The following is a 23,898-nucleotide window of genomic DNA, read 5'->3' as shown; positions in this document are numbered from 1 at the left end:
ACTTGTTGAAAGAATTTTCTTTTCAGAGTAAATGAAGAATTTTATAAAGACTCCACATTCGTGGCTGAGAAGAGACTTATCAAAAGCTCAGGTCTCCTCAGAATGATCTATGCCTCCATGCGGCTCTCAGAGCTGGACAGGAGGCTCTGGCGCCCCTCTGGAAGGGGGACTGGGCAGGCTTGCAGGAAGGCCCTGACGGGGACCGGGTGGGCTTCCTACGTGCAGGGAGCAAACCGATTTTGGAAGCTGGTTTGGGCCGGCTAGCCGTGAGGGGTGGGTTGCGGACAGATTAGGTGTGATGACACGGGTGCGACCCCGGTGCCGAGGGGCTCTCGACCAGGGTGCCGTCTGCTGACCCCGAGGCCCAAGTGTCCAGAGCCAGGTCATAACTGGCAGGGACGTATCTCCTGACCCGGACACAGGGGACCCACTCGCCTGAAACGTGGGCCGCTCCCAGCACGAGTGGGGCTGGCCTCAGCCCGTCCACACAGGGGGCTGGGGACTCACGTATCTCGGGAACGCGTGGCCCACGGCCCAGGGGCGGTGCCGGCAGCGCTCCAGCCCCGGGAGGAAGTGCCGGCGGTGGAAGGCGTAGAGCACCTCCCGATTCCCGAAAACGACGCTGCGCTTCCCTCGGAGGTCCTGGGGCAGGTCCGTCCTTTCCATTTCTGGAAAATAGCTGTCGAGGACATAGCCTAAGGACCTAACGTACTGCCTCTCCGTGGAGATCGTCTCGGCCGTCCCGTGCCGCGGTCGGCTGCTGAAAGACAGAGAGCCGAGGGGACGCTCGGGCCTCGCGGCCGCCAGCCCAGAAGGCACTTCGTCAGCGTTGTTCCTGCCTCGGAAGAAACAAGAGACTGAAACTGCAGAGTAAGGACCGCGGTGTACACAGACGGGAGGCGCACAAAAGCACTCTCTCCCGTGGTTTCCCGTCTCCGGGGACGAGTAATTTCGAGCCGCTTCGCGCCTGAGCGGTCCTCTCACCGGTGCTGGACTCGCTCCTCTGAGGTCGCGGGGCGCAGGGAGCTTACAGCAGAAGGAGAGCGGCTGCATCGCCGTCCCCTCGCTGCGCATCCAGACGGTTTGCTTCTGGCGCCGGCTTTAGGGGGCAGCTCTGGCAGGAGGAAGGTTCGCTCGCCCGCAGCAGGAGCCCCCTGCCAGGAAGGCTGCGCTGGGGATTTGCGGGAAAACCGGTTTCTGGTGCAGAGCGGCCGCTAGGCTACCACCGGGTGTTGCTGAAAAGTCAGCTTTCCTCAGTGACCTCTGACCCAGATGCAGAGAAGCCGCTGCAGCAGAAGACGGAGAGCGGGCCCGGGGCCGGTGCGGCGCGGAGAGCGGGCCCGGGGCCGGCGCGGCGCGGAGAGCGGGCCCGGGGCCGGCGCGGCGCGGAGATGGGCGGTGGGTGGAGGGCCCTGTCTGGCTGGAGGTCCCCACGCACACTACGCGTTTGTCCCCTATCTGATAGCATCCCAGCAGCCCCTTCTGAGACTACCCCATCCTAATGACACCAGCGGGGGTGGGTAGAGTTTTTCCTGCCATTATCTGTCTTTACTTTTTTTTCTTTAATTGGAAGAAAAGCAGCTATAACGATAGGAAACACGCCGTGGTCAGAATGCTGTGAGTTCATCCTGTTTGCAGCAGACCCTGGTCGGCCCCTCTCGCGCCTGCAGCACGGACTTTACAGGTGCTGCTCGTTTCTGGGAAGACGGCACCTCCTGCTGGCCGGGGGCCTGGAGCCCTCGGCGGCGGCAGTGCCGACAAACGCAGCTGCTGCCGCCGCGCGGGGCGCCCTGTCACGCCCACGCACGGCCGCTGAGTCACCTCCCGTAGACACTCACCGAAAACAAGTGTTCTTCTTCAATATCCAGAAAAAAATACACACTAGCGTGGTCTGGGCCTCCGGACCAAGTAAATGGAAATTGACTCATAAAGGGTGGAAACTTCTGGGGAAATGACTGCCGGCCAAGCGGCAGGAGCTCCCTCCGGACAGCTGGGTTTCCGGGAAGACGGGGCGGGCCATGCAAAGCTCCCGCCCTGGCCCCGGCATCTGGGAGGACTCGCTCCCTTGCAGGTTGTGGGCGGGGTCCCCACCGCCAGGCCTGGGCTTGCTGGGTCTGAGGCCCGTGAATGGCGGGTGGGTGGGGGGGAACCCATCCCCAGCGGCAAAGGCAGGACGGCTTCGCCGACCTGCTCCCTCCCGCACCCAGGACGTGCACTCCGGGCGGCCAGGCGGCGCCCGGTGAGTGGACCACGCCTACCCCTGCTTCTGCTGCCCCGACACCTTCGACATGAGCCCTTCGACATGAGCCCGAAGGCCGTCCCCAGACCTGCAGCTCTCCCTGCGGCCTGCCCACACCCCACAGGTCCCCCTTTAACAAGGTGGTTGAAGGCGGTTTCAGAGGAGCATTTTGTAACCGTCTCAGTTCAGATTCGAGCTGCTCTCTGGAGGAAACACACGGGGACCCATGCAACGAGCGAAGGAAACCAGGGGACGCCCCCTCCGGCCAGGGCTCACTACAAACAGGGACAAGCAACCCAGAGGCTGTGAGGCCAGGCTGGCGACACGGACTGTCACTGCGGTGGGCGGGGTCCTTGACCACTTTTTATCCAGACAGTGAACAAGAAGTATCTTCTTGCAAACATCTTCCTAAAGATTTAACAAACTGAACGGACACCTTCATCTGGGCAACAGATACACGGGCACACACCTCTCACCTCAATACTTAGAGACTTTTTTTAAAAGCAAATTTAAAGGTAATTTCTTCACGTCGTGGGCTTGATTCGCTTATTGTAATTTTCTAGAAATGGGCTCTAAACAACTAGAGTCGGTTGTTTAACCATCAGAGCGGGTGTGCTAGGTCACTACATGCCCTGAAAAAGGAGGCGGCTTTCCGAGATTCTGTTCTGAGCGCAGGGAGATCACCAACGTCTTGTTTAAAATCAGACGTGAGTGCTTCAGCCTGGACCGGACGGGGAAGGCCCGGAGGGGCGTCCGTGGGTTTCCCACGCTGTGGAAGGGCACTTCACGGCTTTGGGTTTCTAGGCCCACAGGTTGAGGGCATCTGCCTCACCTTCCAGCACGCCCCCCCATCCTCCTCGGAGGGGTGGATCCTGGAGGGAGAGGACAGACTCGGTTCCGGGGGAGCCGAGGGCTCTCGGCACGTGGCCTCAGCGGGGGCTGCTTCTCTGAGGCCGCGGTGGTGCCGGCCACCTCCGGGCCTTTGATAAAGACCGCAGCGTGGCCCAGCCGGAGGGAGTCGCTGGGGCCACCGTCAAGCTGAGGCATCGCGAAGCTTTGTGCTTTGTTCCTACTTTTCTTCAGGGGGCGCTTCCTGGGCTGGGCGGGGGAGCAGGTGCAGCTGCTGTCCTGTGCGTGCCCACCCTCCTGCCCGCACACGGCAGCTCGTCCGGCGAGGCCGGGGGCAGCCGGGCCCGCTCCGCAGCTCGGCCCTCGGGGTCGGCGGGGGGGCCCCAGGAAGGCTCAGGGGCTGCCCCTCGGGTCCCTGGGCAAGCTCGTGCTTCAGGGGGCCCCAGGCCAGAGGCAGGGTGCCGGGGCCCGGGGCTGCCTCTCCAGGGGCCTCTTGCCAGTGGCCCCGGGTCTGCCGGCTCTGCAGCCACAAGGTTTGGCCCCGTGGCAGCGCCCGCTGGCCGCCGGGGCCCACCACCACCACGCTCGCCCTGGGGAAGCTCTGCAGGCGCTCCCGGCGACAGCGCTTCGGATGCTCGGTGACCAGCTCTGGGGCCGGGTGCTCTAGGCCCCGACTGCGCCGCAGCGTCCGCCCGCTCACCTGCCCGGCGCAGGAGGGCACCGGTCAGTGCAGTGAAGGACGGTCACGGCCCCGGCGGCCTGGGCGGCCTCAGCCAGCGCCCTGAGGAAACGCAGGTCACGCTCTGCCTGCCGACCAGGTCGCCCAGAGCGAGGGCCAGGGTGCGAGGAAGACCCCGTGCTCGCGGCGGCAACTGCCGGCCGGGCTCGACCGCGGGCATCAGGGCTGGAGGGGCCGTGAGACGGTCCGCGGCCCTGCCTGGCGTGGGACCCGTGGGCCAGGGACCTCGGCCGAGGGTTCCCGGCCTGCCCTGGCCTCTTGGCTCCTGTGCTCCCGAGGCCTCTGGCCCTAGCGCCCTGACGGCAGGAATTCTAGGGCGCTAGCGCGAGCGCAGGTGCGCCTGTGCTGCAGCAATCGTCCGGGGTCTTGGACAGCGAGTGGCCTTCTATCACTGAGCCGGTAAACAGAAAGAACAGTGCACGTGTCCTCGTGGCCTGTCTGGTACAATAAATAACCCCCTCACAGGTCTACGGAGAGCCTGCGGGCGGCGCCCACCTCGCAGCGAAGGTCCGGGCAACGCGCGCACACCCTGGGAGGGGCCGGGCCGGGGCTCTTACCGTCTCGCAGACCTCGGACCCGCGGGCCTGCCGGCCAGCTCGCCCTCCCTCCGCTCAGCCTCCTTCTGGAGTCCTGGGTCCCTTCCGCTGCGCCTCGCAAGTCCTCTTCCGTCAGCCGCAGCCCTTTCGGACGACATTGCTGCGGCCCAAGGAGCAAACAATCAGAACAAGCCCCGGCAGTGCCCTGGTGTCCCTGCGTGTGTCCCGGTGGGCACCCACCGTCAGCCTATCCGGGAGAGCCCGGGGCACCTGCCACTGCTTTGCGTTCCCCAGAGAGAGCAGCTCCAAAGGCCCGAGGAATTTCTCGCTTTCTTTTTCAAACCACGATGTGATCTATGTAGGAAAAGAAGGTTTTACTATTTTATTTATTGATTTATTTATTTTGCGGGACGCGGGCCTCTCACCGTCGTGGCCTCTCCCGTTGCGGAGCGCAGGCTCCGGACGCGCAGGCTCAGCGGCCACGGCTCACGGGCCCGGCCGCTCCGCGGCACGTGGGATCCTCCCGGACCGGGGCGCGAACCCGCGTCCCCTGCATGGGCAGGCGGACTCTCCACCGCTGCGCCACCAGGGAAGCCCGGTTTTACTATTTTAAATGTGCCAAGGAGTCCGGCCCTAAGACTTCGGAGGACAAAGGAGGTGTCAGATGCCGCCCCGGGGCCAGTGCATCTGGTTCCTACAGCCACACGCCTCGTCAGAGGAGACGGGGCATCTCCTGAGCACATCCGAAGGCTACTCGGCCTCAGTTTGAACCTCGGTTCTCACTCGTGATTTTTCAATCTGTGAATGGGAGTGGATGAGCTTGGGTTGGAGAGGGACTGCGATGACCACAGATCTCCGTGGCTCAAGTTTATAGCTTTTAATGGTTTGGAAATGGAAATTAAGATCATTGAAAAATGGATCCAGAAGTTTCAGTTTCGAAACTTGTTACTATGCTACACAAACTCCAGAAACATTCCTCGGGCTGGTGGCACCTGGGAGGGACGGAGGGGCGATGGCAGGCCTGCCTGCACCCACGCAGTCCGATGAGGCCACGGTCATCACTTTAGAGACGCAGTTCCCATGGCAACAGCACTCCGCTCACCGCGGGCACGTCAGAGGCAAACCCTCACAGGGCAATGCAGGGGCATCCGGTCGTCAGACACCCAGGAAGAGGTTTGCTATTAAAAAATGGAGCGATTGGGCTGGATCTATCATCAGGACAATAATTGTATTTAATGAACTCAGATGTACGAGCAGAGGAGAGAGACCAGAGTACATGCTCTTTGTGGACAGAGTCATGGGAAAAACCGTCAAAGCTAGATTTTTGCAAGGAAGCACCGCAGTGCTAGAACCGCCAGGTAGAGAAGAGGAAATGGTCAGCAGGGCAGAGGCGCCTCAGAGGGGGAGCCCCATTTCCGACCTCGAGAAAAAATAAATTCCAGTCGGTTTGAAAAATTAAATGGAGAAATTCAAACCATGAAAGTCTTATAACGGAATACATTAGTCGTTCTGTAACCGAAAGATAGGAAAGGCCACATAAATCATAGGCAAAGTTAAAGGACAAATTACAAATATTTTCAACACAATCAAAGGATTAGAAGTGACATAACAAAACTATTACAAACTGTAGAGAAATTGGCCAAGTACATGAAAAAGCAATTTATTAGGGAAATAAAAATAACCAATAAATGTAGGAAGAAAAGGTTCAACTGCAGCATAAAAGATCCGAATGCAGACAATGACGGGACACTTTATCGTCACCTGTCAGATTGGCAAACGAGAAAGCGGGCCTCCAAAGGCTGCCGAGAGCCCAGGCTGGGCCAGCTGTCTGGAAGGCCGTGGCAGATGTCTGAAAACATCAGAAGATGTGCGCCCTGACCCTCCAATCCCGCCTAGGAATTTGCAAACAATCACGAAGTGTGAAGGATGTGCAGGTGGTGACGTCTGTAATAGCGAACAGCAGGGCAGAGCCCCGGAGACTCCTGCTGGCGTGCACGCAGGCCCCCACCTCAGGGCCAGCCAGAGGGGCATGTGCGGCAGGATGTCCCTGTGGTTAAAACCCAGCTCCTTTCTAATTCTTCCATAGTGTGCGTGCAACTTCCTAGGTAGAAAAGACAATTTAACACGCTATATAGGATGATCCCATTTTTAGGTTAAAGTGTATTTAGTTTTGGGTGAAGATGGCAGACTAAAACGTATCTAACTTTGATCCCTCCTGGAACACGGCTAAAGCTTCAGTAACCTCTTTCAAGGTATAAAGGATGGGGACAACAGAGAGGCTGGGAAGGAGGGACACTGCGGGGCCCTGGGCGTCCTGAGCAGGTGGCGAAGCTGAGGAGGAGGTGAGGGGGACTGGAAGCTGTGGAGAGGCAGGGGCCCCCGTGCACGCCCCGTCCACCCCGCAGGGCCCGCGGTGCTCTCTGCAGAGGGGGAGGCAGGCGGGGGGCACGGGAACACTGAGTCTCACCTCCTCCCTGACGTGCAGCCAGGCCCTCCCCTCGGGGGTCAGAGGCAGCATCTCTGGAGGAGCTGGGCCCAGCAGGGGGCCTCCAATGGCCCCGCCCCACTCGTGAGCTGGGCAGGCAACCTAGGATCACCAGGAGAGCCTCCAGCATGAAAAAAAACAGAAGCCAGAACAAGCCTGCAGAAGCCCCCTTGGAGGGGAGAGAGGCTGGGCAGACACCACGATCAGTATTTCAGCGAAGAGCAAGTCAGGTGCTGTAAAGAAGGGCCATTGAGAGGAATAAACAAACAAAACCCCCGTGGAAGTTAAAAATGCTACAGCAGGAGCAAAACCACACAAGTGGGGTTAGAAGATAAAGTCGATAAAATCTACTCTGAAAGTAGAGGAAAAGGCCAGCGACGTGGAAAATGGAAAAGGAAGAAAACGAGCGGACCAGCAGGAAGCGTGGAATTCGGGGAACGGGGGTGCTCATCAAGGAACCCCAGAATCCCCAGAGCCTAGGGAGGCAAAGGAGGAGCCTCTGCTCACCAGGCTGAGGTGGCCTGAGGACCAGAGGTGGACGAGCTTCCAGGGAGAAAGCAGAGCACAGCCCAAGGCCGAGAGTGGAGCAGAGCAGACTCTGCACTGCAACCCGAGAGGCTAAATGACTGGTACGGTGCCTCTGTTCCGGAGGGAAAATAAACCACTGAGACCTGTGAAGGAGAAGAGACAGCATCGGATGTGCAGGTCTCAGAGTTTCCATCCTTCCTCTGGGAAGTCCTGGAGGGCGTTTTATAATCAAATACATAATATATAAGAAACAGTAGACCCCGTAGGATGGAGGAGGCCCCAGAGGACAGGGGATCGACCCTACAGGGTAGACAGGGGACCCCACAGGATTGAGGAGGGGGTGGAGGAGCCCCAGGCAGGGCCTGCCTCCAGGTTGGGGTGTCCCGAGTCAGCCATCCTCCAGGCTGCCACCACCAGGACCAGGTGAGCTGGTCAGCCTCTTGTCTGTGCTTCCCTGCAGCCTGGATCAGCTGGGTCACCGTCTCCCACCACCCAGGCCCCCCACTGGCCCATGGCTGGGCGCTAGGGCTGTTTGTGGGGAGACCAGGGAGGGAAAAGACGCAGTGTGCAACCCCACCGTGACTGCTGGCTGTCCTGGGGACCAGCCTGGGGTGCCCTGGGGGTGGCGCCCCTCCCACCCTGACTGCCCCATGGTGACCAGACACTGCAGGACGCAGGGCCAGCTGAGGGTCCAGAGAGTCTCCAGCCACTCTTCACTGCCCCTGTGCTGCTGGCTGGGCGGGGGGTCCTGGCTTCACATTCACTAACCAGGAAACAGTGGCTGATAAAATAATAAGGGTTTTACTTGAAAAACATATAAGCTTTTGAAAATCGTTATATGCATGTGACTATAAAGAAGATCTGGATTAAAATAGTGAGTGTTACACTGGTTATTTCAGGTAACCCGATTCCATACCTCCTGGAAGCCTGACTGGTCACCTCCCCCTGGTGCCCTGACTGGTCTCCTCCCCCTGGAGCCCTGTCACCTCCCCCTGGAGCCCTGACTGGTCACCTCTCCCAGGACACTGACCTGGTCTCCTCCCCCTGGAGCCCTGACTGTCACCTCCACCCGGAGCCCTGTCACCTCCTCCTGGAGCCCTGTCACCTCCCCCTGGAGCCCTGACTGGTCACCTCTCCCAGGACACTGACCTGGTCACCTCCCCATGGAGCCCTGACTGGTCACCTCCCCATGGAGCCCTGTCACCTCCCCCTGGTGCCCTGACTGTCACCTCCCCCTGGAGCCCTGACTGTCACCTCCCCCTGGAGCCCTGACTGGTCACCTCTCCCAGGACACTGACCTGGTCGCCTCCCCCCTGGAGCCCTGACTGGTGTCCTCGCTCCTGGAGCTTCTTCAGTGCCTGCAGACTCTCCAGCTCCTGCAGACACCTGTTGGAGGCGAGGACCAGCCTGTGGACCTCTTCGTCCACTTGGTTGTACAGCCGGCAGGCAGCCTCGATGGTGTCCCTGGAAAGAGAAGGCAGCTGTCGGGGTGTTTGTTCACAGCAAGCCCCGAGTCGGTGACACCTGGTTACAAACACCAACTGCACTCTGTACATCTGACAAAGACGGAAGCCCCCGAGGAGGCCCACAGCCTGAGCAGGGCATACACATGCCTGTGAGCTGTGACTCCCTGCCAGCCACAGGTGCGGGCACCCCGGAGGTGGCAGGGAAATGTGGGTGGGTGGGCCCGGTGCCTGGGAGGCAACAGGCAAGGAAGCATTTGGTCAGGGCTGCTGCTGGATTCCAGGAAGTGATCTTTCGCCACTTGAGCCTTCCAAGGAATCTGCTAGGCTTCCTTTAGTTACGAAGGGAATTAATCTCTGGCCGGTCAGCGTGTCCGTCAGAGGAATGGAGGCCTGAACTCCTTGGAGACACTGCAGGTGATGAAGACGGGCTTCCCGTGACTGGGCAGGGCACTGGGGACCACCCCGGCTGGGCTGCGGTCCAGCGCTGCCCCAGCGGGACACTCACCGGTAGTCTTGGCCGGCGCCGTGCTCCTCCCTCCTCAGCCGTGCCAGCACGGTGCCGCCTTCCAGCCGGAGGGCCACCAGCCGCGCATCTTCCAGGACATGCTTCATCATCGCCCTGTGCTTGCCGATCAACTCTGCGACCTCCTGCCCGGGGTGGGAGAAACGTGCTTGGAAGCCCTCCTCCAGTCCTCCCAAGCCTAGCGCTAGTGGGCACGTCAGTGTGACCCATGTCCTTGCTCTGTCAACCGAGCTAAAAGCGGGTGGGCTCGGCGCACCCCACACGCCGCCCAGTCCCCGCAGGAACGTAGCACAGCTCCAGATGCCCTTGCCCAAGGGAAAGGAGGTCTGAGGGCAGAAAGAAAGAGGGAAGCTTAAAGGCGGCAGCAGGAGGAGATCCTGGCATTTAGACGAGGCCGTGGATTTCACCGCGCACCCTGGGCACCGGGAGGCATCTCCAGGCCCCTGGTCCCTAGGCCGTCGAGGTCCCTCCAGCCAGTCCACCTCCGCGTCTCCTTTGAATTACTCACTCCTGACAGCAATCACTTGTGCCTTGGTGGCATGTCAGCAAGTGTAGCGGTGATGTTGCTTTTCCGGGCAGAGTGGGATTTTTTTTGGTCACAAGGGGGAGGAAGTGGTCTTTTGGAAGTTTTTTGCTAATTGAAAGGGACCTATGAATGAAAGAGGGCTTGAAAATTTTTGCTGAGGATGATGGTTTTGACCAAACTGTTGTGTTCCCGCCTATCTGTCAAATAAAATAAAATACACGAGAACCTACCTGTGCTGTGCTTGGGGTCCTGTGGGTGTTCAGGGAGTGGACTGAATTTTGTAGGAAAACAATGGCTTCCTCGCAGTTTGAGGTGAAGGGCTCCAGCTTCTATTGAGGTTTGAGAGCCAGGAGACATAAAGACACGTTCTGTTAGATGCTGAAACAAGCAGCTGTGCGTTCCCACAATTAAACCCATCTCAGGTTGCAAAGCCTGCCACGCGGCCGCCTGGTGACCTCTGCACATCTACAGAAGCTCCTCCCCCGCCCAGGGTGGGGTTTCAGCGGCATTCTCAAGTGCGCCATGGTGTGGTTGTCCAGAAACAGACTGTTGATGGTGACTATGACAGGTGTGACACTTCGGGGTGGGGGGGGTGCCCTTTTCTGATTTAAGTAAAAAAATCCATCTAAGGAGAAGCGCTGGAGACGGGCATGTGCAGCAGCTGTGAGTTGCACCTTACCCGACGGAAGCGGATCCAGGCACTGTGGCTGTATGGAAAGGAGCCCTCGAGGTCTGCAGTCAGCTGGGAGCTGTCGACAAGTTTGTGCAGGGCCTTCAGGGAACCCACCAGCTCACACTGCCAAGGAAGGCGTTCACTGGTCATGGCCATGGACGCAGCTCTCAGGAAAAACCACTAGAATGGCTCACTCCTGGGAAAACTGCTGGGTTACTCGGTTGGGAGGATTGAGAAGCAACTTTAGGGTTCAGCTATCCTGCCTGCTGGTGGCATTACTGGAGTATATGTGGTTGGACACAGGAATCTAACTGAGACGTGAAAGGAGAGACAGCAAAGAGAAATAGAGGAAAGACCAAAAGAATGGAAAAGTTGGGGAAGAAGAGACGGCAAGATGTTAACAGGAAAAGGGAAAAGCGAGAGGAGGAATCGAGGATGAGCTACTTCTGGTTTGGCAGAGTTGACCTCCCCAGACAAAACCAGACTCTGGATAAAGTATAACGACAGCCATCTGAAAGCTCTGGAGGGCGAACAAAGCCACCATGGAGGCGACTGAAACTGGGTAAAAGGACTGGCACGGGGTGGCTCCCTGTTTTTGTGGCTTTGGCCTGAAGGCAGGCTGCCAATAGGGTGAGGCTGGAGTGGCTGAAGCTCTGATAGAAAATGGGCATCTTTCGGGCCTAAACAGCCAGAGGATAGGGCTGGGGCAGAAAGTGAAGGTCTATAGCCACCCCATGGAGAAAGCTGGGGAAAGGGAGCTCCAGTTGTGTGTAACTGGACCTACTCAGTCTAATCAAGTTAAATGCATGCTAAAACAGCATTCTGTGAAGGTTTATAATAGAATCCAGAGTCTCTACAACAGAATATTCACAATGTTCAAAATATAATCCAAAATTACTTGACACACAAAGAATCAGGAAAATGTGACTCATTCTGAAGCTTCAGGAAAAGACAATTAACAGAGATCAACCCAGAAAAGACCACAGATGTTGTAATTAGGCAGGACTTTAAAGCAGCTATTATCACTATGTCAATGATGTAAAGGAAAAGATGCTTGCAATTAATGAGAGAACAGGAAATCTCCCCAGAAATATAGAAAATCTATTTAAAAACCCACTGAAAATTTTATAGCTGAAAAACACAATATCTGAAATAAAAAACTCGCTGGATGGGCTTAATAGCTGAATGGAGTCAGTGACCTTGAAGATAGATCAATAGAAACAATCTGATCTGAAGAAAAGAGAAGAAAAAAAGTGAAAAAACCTCCCAGATTCTCAAAGACTTATGGGACAATATCACTACTGTATGCATAACTGAAATCAAGAGAGAGAGGAGAGAATGAGGCAGAAAAGACTCTTAAGAAATAATGGTTGAAAACTTCCTAAATTTGGTGGTAAACATAAGTGTAAATGTTCAAGAAGTTCAGCCAAACTTAACAGGATAAATAAGAAGAAAACCATGCCGAGTCACGTTATAGTCAATTTGCTAAAAGAGAAGGAGAAAATCTTAGAAGTGGCCAGAGAAAAATGACACATTTCCTATAGATGAACATTTTTACTATGAACTTTTCATCAGAAACTAGGAAGGCCAGAAGACACCAGAGCAACATCTTTAAAGTGTTGAAAAAACATACAAACAAAAAAACTACTGTCAAGCCAGAATTCTATATCTAGTGAAAATATCCTTCAAGAATGAAGGCTGGGAATTTCCTGGCAGTCCAGTGGTTAGGACTCTGTGCTTCCACTGCAGGGGCCACACGTTTAATTCCTGGTCGGGAACTAAGATCCTGCAAACCACGTGGCATGGCCAAAAATAAGTAAATAAAAATAAATAAAGAAAAACAGAAAAGAAATCTGAGGGGAAGAGAGAACATTTAAAAAAAAACGGGGCTTCCCTGGTGGCGCAGTGGTTGAGAGTCCGCCTGCCGATGCAGGGGACGCGGGTTCGTGCCCCGGTCCGGGAGGATCCCACATGCCGCGGGGCAGCTGGGCCCGTGAGTCGTGGCTGCTGAGCCTGTGCGTCCACAACGGGAGAGGCCACAACAGTGAGAGGCCCGCGTACCACAAAAAAAAAAAACAAAAAACAACAACAACAAAAAAAAAACGAATGAAGGCAAAGTAAAGACATTTTCAGATAAAAGATTAAGAAGCAAGAAGAGAAGGAAAGAAAACAAATGAGGTGGAGAAGAAAAACCAGATTTTTAAAAGTTTTCTGATGTTATGCTCTGCAGGGGTCCTGCAAGAATTCAAGGCACTGGAGACAGGTTTCCAGGCTCCTGTATGGAAGCAACTAGATCTTATAGAAATTCTTTCGTGCGTTATCTCATCTAGGTGCCCTAATATTTAATTTTATGCATCACTCAGGGTCTATCCGTCAGAGGCATCAGTCAGTCTGGTGCTTACGGTCTAAAACCATTACCTGAATTGTTGCATCCTTGTCAGGCCTAAATGCTGATTCTTTATCCACCAGCAGCAAAATACTATGAATTAAGGGAGGAGATGTGTTCTGAAATAAGAAATACTGATTAGCTTTCTAATTTTTAACTTCATTGAGTTAATAAAATTGTCCAATTTTTATTGGTTCTACTTTGATATGTTCCAAAAGTTCCTAAAATGCATAAAATGTAGTTGCCTTTGCTGTGAATATAAATTATTTGCCCTTGTGAATTTTAAGGTAATCAGGTTTATTGATTATAATTAACATAGGATAAATTCACCCTTTTTAGTGTACAGTTCTCTAAGTTTTGACATAACTTATAGTCATGTAACCACCACCACAATCAAGATATAAGACGGTTTAGCATCCCACACATTTCTTCATGTGCCTTTGTAGTCCAGCTCCGCAGTCCCTGGCAATCAGCCGTCTGTTTTCTGTCTCAGTAAATTGCCTTTCCGTATTTCGTATGAGCGGACTCGTGCAGTGCAGTATCGGCTTCTCTCACTTAGCACGCTGCCCCGAGACGCATCCCCATTGCTGGGAGGTCAGTAGCTCACGCCTCTCACTGCTCATCATGTTACCTCGACTGCAGGCACCACAGTCTTGTCGTTCACTCAGCAGATGAAGGACATGTGTGTTGTTTCCAGTTTCCGGCAATCATAAACAAAGCCTGTAAACACTGTGTTTTCGTTTCTTTTGTGTAAATATCCAGCCATTGGTTTGCCGGGTGCTATGGTTAAGTGTATGTTTAGCTTGTGAGAGACAGCCAAATAGTCTTCCCGAGTGGCTACACTGTCCTGCATCCCACCAGCAACACCACGGTCTTGTTCTTGTCAAGTTTGTGGTTGTAGTTGTATGTGTGATCTCATTTTGGTTTCAAGTTGCATTTCTCCAGTGACTAAAGATGTTGAACGTAATTTTATGTGCCTATTTCCCGTTCATAAATTTTTTTTGGTAAAGTCTGTTCAAATATTTTTCCCATATTTTACTGGACTTTTTTTTTCTTACTATTGAGTTCTGAGACTTTATATATTCTGGATACAAGTCTTTTATCAGATATGTGTTTTGCAAACATTTTATCACAGTCTTGGCTTTGTATTTTCATTTTAGTAACAATGTCTTTTGAGGAGAAGTTTTCAATTTGGACGAAGTTCAATTTATCATTTTGTTCTTTTATGGATTATGCTGTTGGGGTCAGAGCTAAGAAACGTTTGACTAATCCAAGGTCACGGAGATTCTCTATGTTTTCTTCCGGTGGTTTTGCAGTTTTAGGTTTCACATGTAGGTCTAAGATCCATTTTCAGTTAATTTTTATATATCATATAAAGTATGTGTTGCAGATTTCTTTTTTTTCTTTTCTTTTGCATACAGATGTCCAATCGTTCCAACTCTACTGGTTGAAAAAAATCTTATTTTTGAAAAGTGTTTATGACTTTAATCAAACTTGTTTCTGTTTGCTAGATTATGTTGAGGCCAGATCATTCAGCAATAAAATGCTTTTATTTACCCAGTGTTTCTTCATTCATGTTCCCTAAGGCTTTACTTTTTAATACTTTCTTATAGTGATGAACAAATTTTAGGCTTTTTTGTAATCCCCTATTTTGAAATGAATTTACTGGATGGGCCTCAGGACTAACTGATATCTTATCTGTTTTAACTTCATCCTATATACTTGTATTTTTGTTAAGTGGCTTCTTGTGGATGACACTTTGTAAATATTTGGTGAATGAATAAGCCATAGAAAAGCCATAGAAAAGAACAATCTTGTTTTCCTATTTTAGAGCCATATTCTATTTCTCTTACTCAGTTTAGCTAAAATTTTGAGTTATCATGCATTAAAACTACAAACAGTTTGGAAAAGTGTTTTATATTTCTTATACATTCCTATTTGAGTGAATTTTTACTATTAGGATTTGTTACTATTCCAAAGAGAATTAATGTTAATTCTCAGATAAGAGAGGACAGTTAATGATTTATGACAATTACCGTGTTAATAAGGTTATAGTTACCTGCTGTGGGTGGGGTAGGGGTGAGCAAATTCTCAGGATTTTCTTCCACCAAGGGAACAAAATCACGATTCCCTTTTCAAAATGGAAAGCTTTTTATGGTGTCTGAACTTTAAGAATTTAACAAATTTGAAGTATACTTACTTGAGGTAGATACGAAGAACAGCTGAAATTTTTTGCCCTTTGTAAAAATATTTAACTACTTTTATACATCCCTCAAAACTTAAATTGAAAATGGACACATGATCCTTAAATTCCAGCTCATTTCCATTCCTCTCATTTGGATCAGAAATCTTGCCGTCAGCGGAGCCAAAAACAGGGCAGGGGTCTGCGGGCCAGCTTTGTCTGCAAGGCCCTCAGGGCAGCGTGAAAGCCAGCTTTGTGGAATAGTTATGTCCAGACACGGAAAAGAATTGGATCTCCCCTCTAAGCCATCATGAGGCTCCTTGGACTCTTCGCGTGTGATAATAAGTCCCAGATGCAGCTGACGTTTCCCCAGCTCCCAGCTTCTGCTCTGGGAGTCGCGTGGGGGGTCAGGGACCACCTCTCTCAGGCCTCTCTCCCCCATGGGACCCGAGTGGCCCAGGATTTAAGGGAAGTCTGAACAAAAAGAAATGCTGGGGAAACCGGTAAGTGGCCAGGTCTGATCGGCCTAGAACTCAGCTCAACAGCTAGGGTGGGGAAGCGTGGCAGACTTTCTGCGAAGGGCTCACTCATCTCTGCCTGAGGCTGGAGCCCTGATTTTCCATGGGCTCTTCATGGTTGCTGATATTCGCGTTCCCATCGGATGCCAAGGGAGCAGAGCTGCCACGGTCCTCCCGCTTTAGGAAACGCCCGCAGAGCGCGCAGACGTGCATCTGCGTCTTCCTGGCTGTCTGGCCCTGCTCCGCTCCGTCCCGCACACAACACACACGCGGTACAGCGCGCAGCATGGCATACGGCACGGTGTGCCCGCCTCCCCTCTCGCCTGGAAGCTTGGGTCCTCTCCCCAGGCTTCTCCGGCCTGGCCTCCCCCAGCCTCTGCCCCACGCACAGCCTGTCTGCCGGGCCCCTCTTTCCTTTCCCCAGACTCTGCTCTCCAGCTGATCAGACTTGCTCCATCCTCAGTCACTAAACCTTTCCTTGAAAGAACTTCTGTTTGGCGTCCCTAAAACGTAGGAGCCTGGGTGAGGACAGTGACCATTGCTGCACCGTTAGAGACGGAACAGGGGAAGCGGTTCCAGCTCCGGGAGCCGGTGGAGCAGCTAGAGGGGCCTCCAGGGGCCTCTGAGAGCCCGGACCCGGGCACAGCGCGTGGCCCCCCGGAGCCCTGTGTGCACACACCTGAGGGGGCTGAGTGTTCGCAGGCTCCCGTCTGGCCCTGAAACCCCCAGTGGCGCCTCTGCCCCTGTTCCAGGGACTCCCTGGGTTCTCCTCATGACCTGGAATCCAGGCTTGGGGCTTCCTGAGGCCACCGCTAGACCACCGGCCTGGACCCCGTCCCAGACGGCTCCAGGACTCCCGGCCACCCGATGTCCAGGGCCCACACCCCACAGGGAGTGGCGGCCGCCCTGCAGGCCCCCATTGCTGTCTGGGAGGGTGACTGACTACGCCGCACCCGGGTTTAGTCGGACAGCAGACACGGATACGGCGTGAGGGGCGCCATCACCGTTCCTGCCGAGTCAGAGCGCAGGCCAGAACGTCTGCGCGGCCGCCCCTGGCCAGCTGGACCTGAAGGCCTGCAGCGAGGCCGGGAGGCGCAGGAGTGGGCACTTGCTCCGCTGCCTCCACCTCCAAGCTCAGGCCCCTGCCCACGCCTCCAGGCTCACACGAGGGAGGTGGCGGCCGCTGACCCCCTGAGCCTGGAGAAGCTCAGAGCCCCAGGACAGGACCCACCTGCTTACCTGCAGGGCTGCCAGGGCCTGGCAGAGGGCGGGGGCGGCCAGGCTCTTGCGTGCGTCCACCAGGATGACCAGCCCCAGCTCCCGCACCTCCTTCCTGGACAAAGAAAGACAGCAGGCGTTAAATCTCGTCCAGAACGAGTTTCCCTGTCTCTCCATGAGACGCGTCCCCACCCAGACGCTCTTGGCTCTACGAGTTCGGGACTCTTGACTTGATACACATCCACCTTCCGCTTCCTGAGGAATCAGCTGCTTCTCAGTTGGAGGTAGGGCAACCGGGACTCACTGTGGTGGACCAGTGGTGGGGTGGCCTGCTTTCTCTCTCCTGCCCACCGACACCCGCGCAGGTGCAGCTCTGGGTGAGTGAAGCGGGGCCTTCATCCAGGAGCCAGAGGTTCCTGGGAGTCTTTGCACTCATTTGTCTATTTGGGCTGACGCAAGACTGCAGAGCATCCCCTGAAACTAAAAATCTCGCCACGTGCTCTTGAAAACCCCGTTGTCTGTATTGTGAGTGTGGTCAGAAGCTTCAGCTCCAGATTCAGTAGGAAAGAATAATAGGGCGGGACAAGTTGGTATAGTCATTCTTCAGAACTTTCAGTGTCCTGGGAAGCGCCTTCCACTGTAGCTTCCCGTGTCAGCGAGTATTCTAACTCATCTGCCTGTCTGGACGCTGATCTCTAGATGCACACGCAGCAGCACTGAGCCCGGGACCTGATGCCTGCTTACACCAAGCTAGCAGAGCCGCACAGTTTTAGTGCCACGTTCCCGTTCGCCCCCCAGTCAGCTGTGTTCAATCTGGGGTAAAACCGCTAAAGAACGTTGTAAAGGGCGTTTCTGGGGGAGGCCAGGCACCGGGACAGCAGTGGGGCTGTGGAGCCCAGCTGATGCGTCTGGTGCTGCCTGCTCCTCGAGGCCCAGGTTGGAGCAGGCAGGTGGGCGCTGCGTCTCTGCCCTACGGGGACTTCTCGGCGCCCACCTGCTTGGCCACACGGGTCCTGGCCAGTGCTGCCAGGAGCTGGGCGAGATGCTCCATTTCCTCGGAGGGTCTCGTGTCCACCCTGCCGCTCAGGCCGGCGGCCTCCAGCAGGGACGGCTGGATCTCGCTCTGTCGTCGTGGGCCTCCCTTCCCTGGCGCCCCCGGCCCTGGGGTTTCCCATCATCCGCCAAATCAATCGCGGCCCCAGGGCTCAGCAAGTGGCCTCACCAGGAGCACCGGGGCGGCCGTGCTCTGACTCACAGGCTCTCCCCTACGACGTCACCCACTTGGCAGCTGGCGGGAAGCCCCACCCCTCCGGGGGCTGTTCCCGGGGTTAGACGGCTGCTGGGCCCTGGTCCCGAGTGGCCCTGAGTGGCTGAGACGGACCCCTTTGCTCACTGGTGCCAACTGGAGCCCCAGAGCAGACCCGCTCCTCTCCGCCTGCCCTGCTCTGGGTCCCTTGACGCCTCTGCTTCGCCGTCGCCCCCACCGGCAGGCAGCCTCCAGGCCCCCAGTCTGGCCCCTTGGGGTCGCTGGTCCTCCCCAGGCCGCTGTGCAGACCTGCCCTGATGTCTGGGGCTGCATTTCTGCGAAGCCTCCGAACCGTCTTCCGGAAGCTGCGGGCCGCTGCGCCTGCCACACGCCATGGTCTCCGGCCCAGGGGGGCCTGCCGTCTTCACAGCGCCTTCTGTCCTCGGAAAGTGCCCGGCTGCCCCGGGCCTTGCGTGTGCTCTTCCCCCCACTTCGGTGTGCAGGCCCCCCCGCCCCAGGACGCGGTAGGTCTGGGAAGTCCCTCTCGGCACTGCGGGAGCTGCGATGCCTCGGGTTCGCGTGCGTGTCTCCGTCAGGGCAGGGATCTCTGCTCTTCCCTTTTGTGTTCCCAGTAAGTGTGGGCGGCAGGCTGGATGGGTGGGCTCCTGCGTGGCGCGGGAGGGTGCGTGGATAACAGCCAGGATCCCTTCCGAGTATCTAAGAGTTTGACGGCAGTCCTTTCGCGAGGCCAACTCATAGGAATGCGGGGCTCCTTGTAACACACCCGCGGGAACCCATGATGAGGCTCTCCCGGGCGCCCCTCCCAAAGATGCGGCATCTCAGGTGCCTCTTCCCAAGAGCTGGGGGCGTGTGGCTTCGCCCGGCGCCGCGCTCGCAGGACGCTCAGTTACAGCCCTCGTGGGGGAATAACCAGCCGAACCTTCGGGCTCCACAACAAGTTCCCCTGAGTCTTCAGAAACATTTCTCTCCCAGGTCTTCGTGAGCAGGCGGGCAGCAGCGGGCTGTCTGCACCGGCTGTGGCTAAGCGGGAAAAGCAGGGGTCTGGACGTCCAGCTCAGCCCCGGCCCCACAGACTCCACAGCTGTCTCACTCCTTTCTCTCGGGGGGCCCTGGTCAGCTAGGACCTCCCTGCAGTGGTCAAAGGAAAGCTTCTGGTAAATAGAAAATGTCATCATTCTAGGGCTTTGAAGGTGTTTACCTGAGGCTTATAGAGCATGAACTAGTGCAAGGATGAAACTAATTTTTTTCAGAGTCGTCTCATTATATTTTGAAATCTGTGCTGAAAGATAAGTTTGAAATCCTAGGCTCAGGGCAGTGAAAGGAGGCCCTGCAAATAACTGGGCGCCTCGCTCTGCGAAGGAGCCTGGGGGAATGCAGCATTTTAAGTCCTCTCCTGCCTATGTGTTCCCACACTGACTGTACCCGTGCTACTTCAGAAAAACTTTCAACAGAAAGCCAATACTCCACAAACGAGCATGAGGTCACGGGTGATCCTGTACCAGGGACGCTCCCATGCCACGCGAGGGCACACCGGGTAGCGTGTTCCCACACGCGCTCACACGTGGCGGTGAGTCACCCGGCATGCTCTCAGTGAGGTCATGTGACTTCACTCTAGGGACCGCACAGAGATTACTTCTAGCCCCTCTAGCACCCCCGCGAGACACCCCTTCATCACGGCACACTGCCGACTCCAGCCAAGGGCAGGGCTGGGCTTCGGGGCCGGGGCTCAAAGCTGGGCCGTTGACCTTAGGACTGAGCTCTGGGGCTACGTCCACCCAGCACCGTGGAGGCTCTTGGTCTGATGGCCGTGAGGGAGCCCGGAGCCCGTCTGCACCTGATGGGGGTGAGGGGCCCCAAACAATGCGCGTGACTCCGGTTCTCCGTCCGCCCCCATCTCTGTCCTTGGTCCACGGAGAGCCCTGGAGAGGGTCACCCAAGCATGTCTGCTTCCTTGTGCAGGGTGCAGGAGACAAGGTCCCCTGGAATTCCACACCAGGAAGATGCGGCTCTGGAGGGGCTGGTGCGCTTTCTTCCTGGCACATACGCTGCTGGCTGCCCGGAGGCCCAGCGATGACACAAGGCCTAGTTAGCAGTCAGTCTTTTCTGCTTTCTGGTACCAGCTACCTCCTATTTGTATGGTTTCTTCACCCGGTTATACTAAATATTCTGTGTGTATCAGCTCGTGTCTTTAATCAAGGTCACTTCAAATCTTTTTTAGAAAGAGGTGGAGCATAAAACATGTAGATAAGGAATGCTTAAAGCAAGTACTGAACAACGAAGAGCGATGCAGAATTCAGGCGTGCATTCGGAGGACAGGGGTCCGGGTGCACGGGAGGGAAGGGGTGCGTGGGGGACGGCACGGGAGAGCCCGGGCATGAGGGCCCGGAAAGAGGGGGAGGTCGGAGACGGGACCTGCAGCAGTGACGCGCCAGACAGCGGAGCCCAGGAGCCACCCGAGATTACACCTCAGTGGGGTTTATCCTCAAAGGGTCTGAAAGCTGGAGGCTGGCTCAGTCCCACCTGGGGATGGTGTGTAGGTACTTCAGCAGACGGGTTAGCTCAGCACTGGACGTGTGTTCGCTGGACCAGAGTGGGCCCCTTGTACAGACCTGCACCACCGCTCTTCCCTGACGGTCTCGGGTCCCTGCAGAAACGGAGGCGTTGGAGGAGGTCGCTGAGAGGATGCGACCGCTAGCTGACCCCCGAGCTGGACCCAGGCCCCTGTGCCCCTCGCTCCCAGAACCTGCCTGAAGACGCACCTTTGAGATAACGGTGTGGCATCGAGACCGACTGGAGAGTAACGTGACTGGGCCCAGTTAAGGCCTCCAGGTAAACTTTAAGACTCTGGCGGGCGGGGGGGAAATCTTGAGGCCGCCCAATACGAGGCCGGTATATAAGTTACCTGCCACCTGCCAATGTGGAGTGTGGCCTCTTTCTCCGGTCTCTCTCTGCCCTCTGTGAGTATGTGGGCAATTTCAGATTCCACCCAGGAAGGTCCCAGGAGGCTGTGAACTCACAAGGGCCCATGGCGAAAGGGGGTAGCCCCCATAGGGACGCCCGCGGCTTCCAGCTCGAGGAGTATGGAGCCAGGATCTGCAAACACTAGTTGAGTCATTGGCTTAGATGTGAGATCTGTTGGGAGGGTAGAGCCTGGTGTTCACCTGGGCAGATGACAGCCAAGCTCACCTGGGAGGTGAGGGCCACTGCCGTGCTCTGTTTGTAACCACCCAGATTCATATGTTGAAATCTTAACGCCTGGTTTGATGGAATTTGGAAGTGAGACCTTTGGGAGGGGCTTTGGTCCTGAGGGTGGAGCCCACGTGAATGGGATTAATGCCCTTATACAAGAGAGACCCCTTGCCCACCTGCCCCGCGAGGACACGGTGAGAAGGTGCTGACTACGAACCAGGAAGGGGCCCTCGCCGGCACCCACCGGGCAGCACCTTGATCGTGGACGTCCCGCCTCCAGCACCGTGAGAAGTGAAGCTCTGCTGCTAAGGAGCCGCTGGCCTGCGGTACTTTGTTAGCCAGACAGCCATGCTCACCTGGGAGGGTGACCACCCCGGCCTGCAGCAGCTCCTGCCCGGGCGCCTGGCTGGGCAGCTCTCCTGTGCCAGATGTCCACCCTTCACCCTCGGGGCACAGCGGCTCAGCGAGCAGGTCTGAACGCCCGATGGGGCTGCTTCCTCGGAAGCTGCTGCCCTCTGCATAGACAGCAGCTGCGCAAAGGAAAGAGACCCGGTCAAAGATAACGCACTTCTCTGGTGTGAAGGCAGCTACGAATGCGAGGAGAAAACAGGAGACCTGGGAACTTGTCCCATTCCTGGTGGGAAAGGTCAGTGAGCACATCCGCAGGTCAGGCTTTTCCTGAGGAGGAATGAATAAATCACATAAATAAACAGGTTCTCAGATCCTGACAACCAGAAAACACCCAAGGGAGAAACATTTTATACTGAATAATGTCATGGATCGTGACCTCAACCTCCTGCATCCCCCCAGAGGATGAGGCCTCGATCTCACACATCACCTCAGAGAGGGAGTCCTCACCCTCCACGCTGCGTAAAGGAAGGGATTCTCCCTCACCCGTCGTGTCAGAAGGGGGCCTCGCTTTCACTCGTCCCCTCAGAGAAAGGGTCCCTGCTTCATACATCAACTCAGAGAGGAGGCTTCACCCTCACACATCCCCTCAGTGAGAGGAGCCTCGACCTCAAGAATCACCTCAGACACGTGGTCGTTGCCTCACGCATCTCTCCGCAGAGGGAGGCGTCACCCTCATGCATCTCCTCAGCGTGGGGGTCTGGCCATATACGTGCCTCAGAGAGAGCTTCCTCGCCTCACACACCTCTGGAGAAAGGGGATCTTCACTCACGTATCACCTCTGAGAGGGGGGCCTCATCCTCCAGCAGCAACTCTGGGAGGGGGTCCTCGTCCAAACACACCACTTCAGTGAGAAAGGTTTCGCCCTCACACGTCTCCTCAGGGGGTGGGTCCTCGAGTCACTTGTCACAAAAGAGAATGGGGCCTTGCCCTCCAGCGTCACCTCACAGAGGGGTGCCTGGACCTCGAGAATCACCTGAGAGAGGGGGCGTTTCACCCCCACACAACACCTCAGAGAGGGGTTCCTCATCCTTAAGAATTCTCTCAGAGAGGGTGTTTCACCCTCACACATCTCCTCAGAGAGGGAGTTCTCACCTCACACATCTGCTAAGACACAGGGTCGTCGCTGTACTTGTCATCTCAGAGAAGGGGCCTTGTCCTCATGCATCATCTCGACTCCTTTTTGAGCATCACCTCAGGGAGAAGGGGCCACGTCCACCAGCATCACTCAGAGAGTGGGTTCCTGGCCCTCACATATCACCTCAGAGAGGGGGGCCTCCTTTTTGAGCATCACCTCAGAGAGGGGGGCTTCACCCTCACACATCTCCTCAGAGAGGGGGGCCTCCTTTTCGAGCATCACCTCAGAGAAAGTGGGGCCTCAGCCTCTCACATCACCTCAGAGAGGGGTCCTCACGCTCATGCATCTCCTCAGAGAGGGGGGCTTCACCCTCACATATCACCTCAGAGAGGGGGGCTTCACCCTCACATATCACCTCAGAGAGGGGGGCCTCACCCTCACACATCACCTCAGAGAGGGGGGCCTCCTTTTCGAGCATCACCTCAGAGAAAGTGGGGCCTCAGCCTCTCACATCACCTCAGAGAGGGGTCCTCACTCTCATGCATCTCCTCAGAGAGGGGGGCTTCACCCTCTCACATCACCTCAGAGAGGGGGGCTTCACCCTCTCACATCACCTCAGAGAGGGGGGCTTCACTCTCACACAAACGTGACCTTATTTGGAAAAGGCTCTTTGCAGAAGTGAACTAGTGAAGTTTAGGGTGGGCCCTAAAATGAATGATAGGTGTCTTTACAAGAGAAAGGAGAGGGAGGTTGGAGACACAGTGAGACACAGGGTGAAGGGCAATGAATTTGGCCAAGGGACGCCTGGGGCTCCAGTAGCCAGAAGAGGCAGGAAGGACCCTCCCCTGGAGCCTCTGGAGAGAGTGGGACCCTGGGACACCTTGATCTTGGACTTTAGGACCAGAACCGTGAGGATAATTTTCTGTTGTTCGGAGCCACGAAGTCTGTGGTAACTTGCTGTGGCAGCCCCAGAAATGAACACGTGTAAACATTTTCAACGGCTGATATGGACGTGGAGACAGGCTTCTACTGAATCAAGTGACCAGACCAATTGTCACAGGTGGGAGAGGGGAGGAGGAGGAGGGGAG

The 23,898-nt window shown here is 55.7% G+C and overlaps 1 protein-coding gene across 1 annotated transcript in view; it reads right to left on the bottom strand.

Annotated features, from left to right (window-relative positions):
• PLEKHG4B (pleckstrin homology and RhoGEF domain containing G4B) overlaps positions 1–23,898 on the bottom strand; it is an 87,532-nt gene that overhangs the window by 29,209 nt on the left and 34,425 nt on the right. The window contains 16 exon segments of the mRNA XM_055086384.1: positions 508–760; positions 3,082–3,130; positions 3,133–3,332; positions 3,382–3,788; positions 3,904–4,025; positions 4,385–4,523; positions 6,831–6,937; positions 8,675–8,713; positions 8,716–8,840; positions 9,348–9,490; positions 10,122–10,220; positions 10,571–10,687; positions 12,983–13,069; positions 16,890–16,983; positions 20,656–20,779; positions 21,681–21,854. Coding sequence (XP_054942359.1) covers positions 508–760; positions 3,082–3,130; positions 3,133–3,332; positions 3,382–3,788; positions 3,904–4,025; positions 4,385–4,523; positions 6,831–6,937; positions 8,675–8,713; positions 8,716–8,840; positions 9,348–9,490; positions 10,122–10,220; positions 10,571–10,687; positions 12,983–13,069; positions 16,890–16,983; positions 20,656–20,779; positions 21,681–21,854 — 2,279 coding nt within the window.

The sequence above is a fragment of the Physeter macrocephalus genome, chromosome 8 (assembly GCF_002837175.3).
Source record: "Physeter macrocephalus isolate SW-GA chromosome 8, ASM283717v5, whole genome shotgun sequence".
In the NCBI taxonomy this organism is placed as follows: domain Eukaryota; kingdom Metazoa; phylum Chordata; class Mammalia; order Artiodactyla; family Physeteridae; genus Physeter; species Physeter macrocephalus.
Note: the sequence above shows the minus strand (reverse complement) of the source record. Positions and strands in the feature narration are given on the sequence as shown.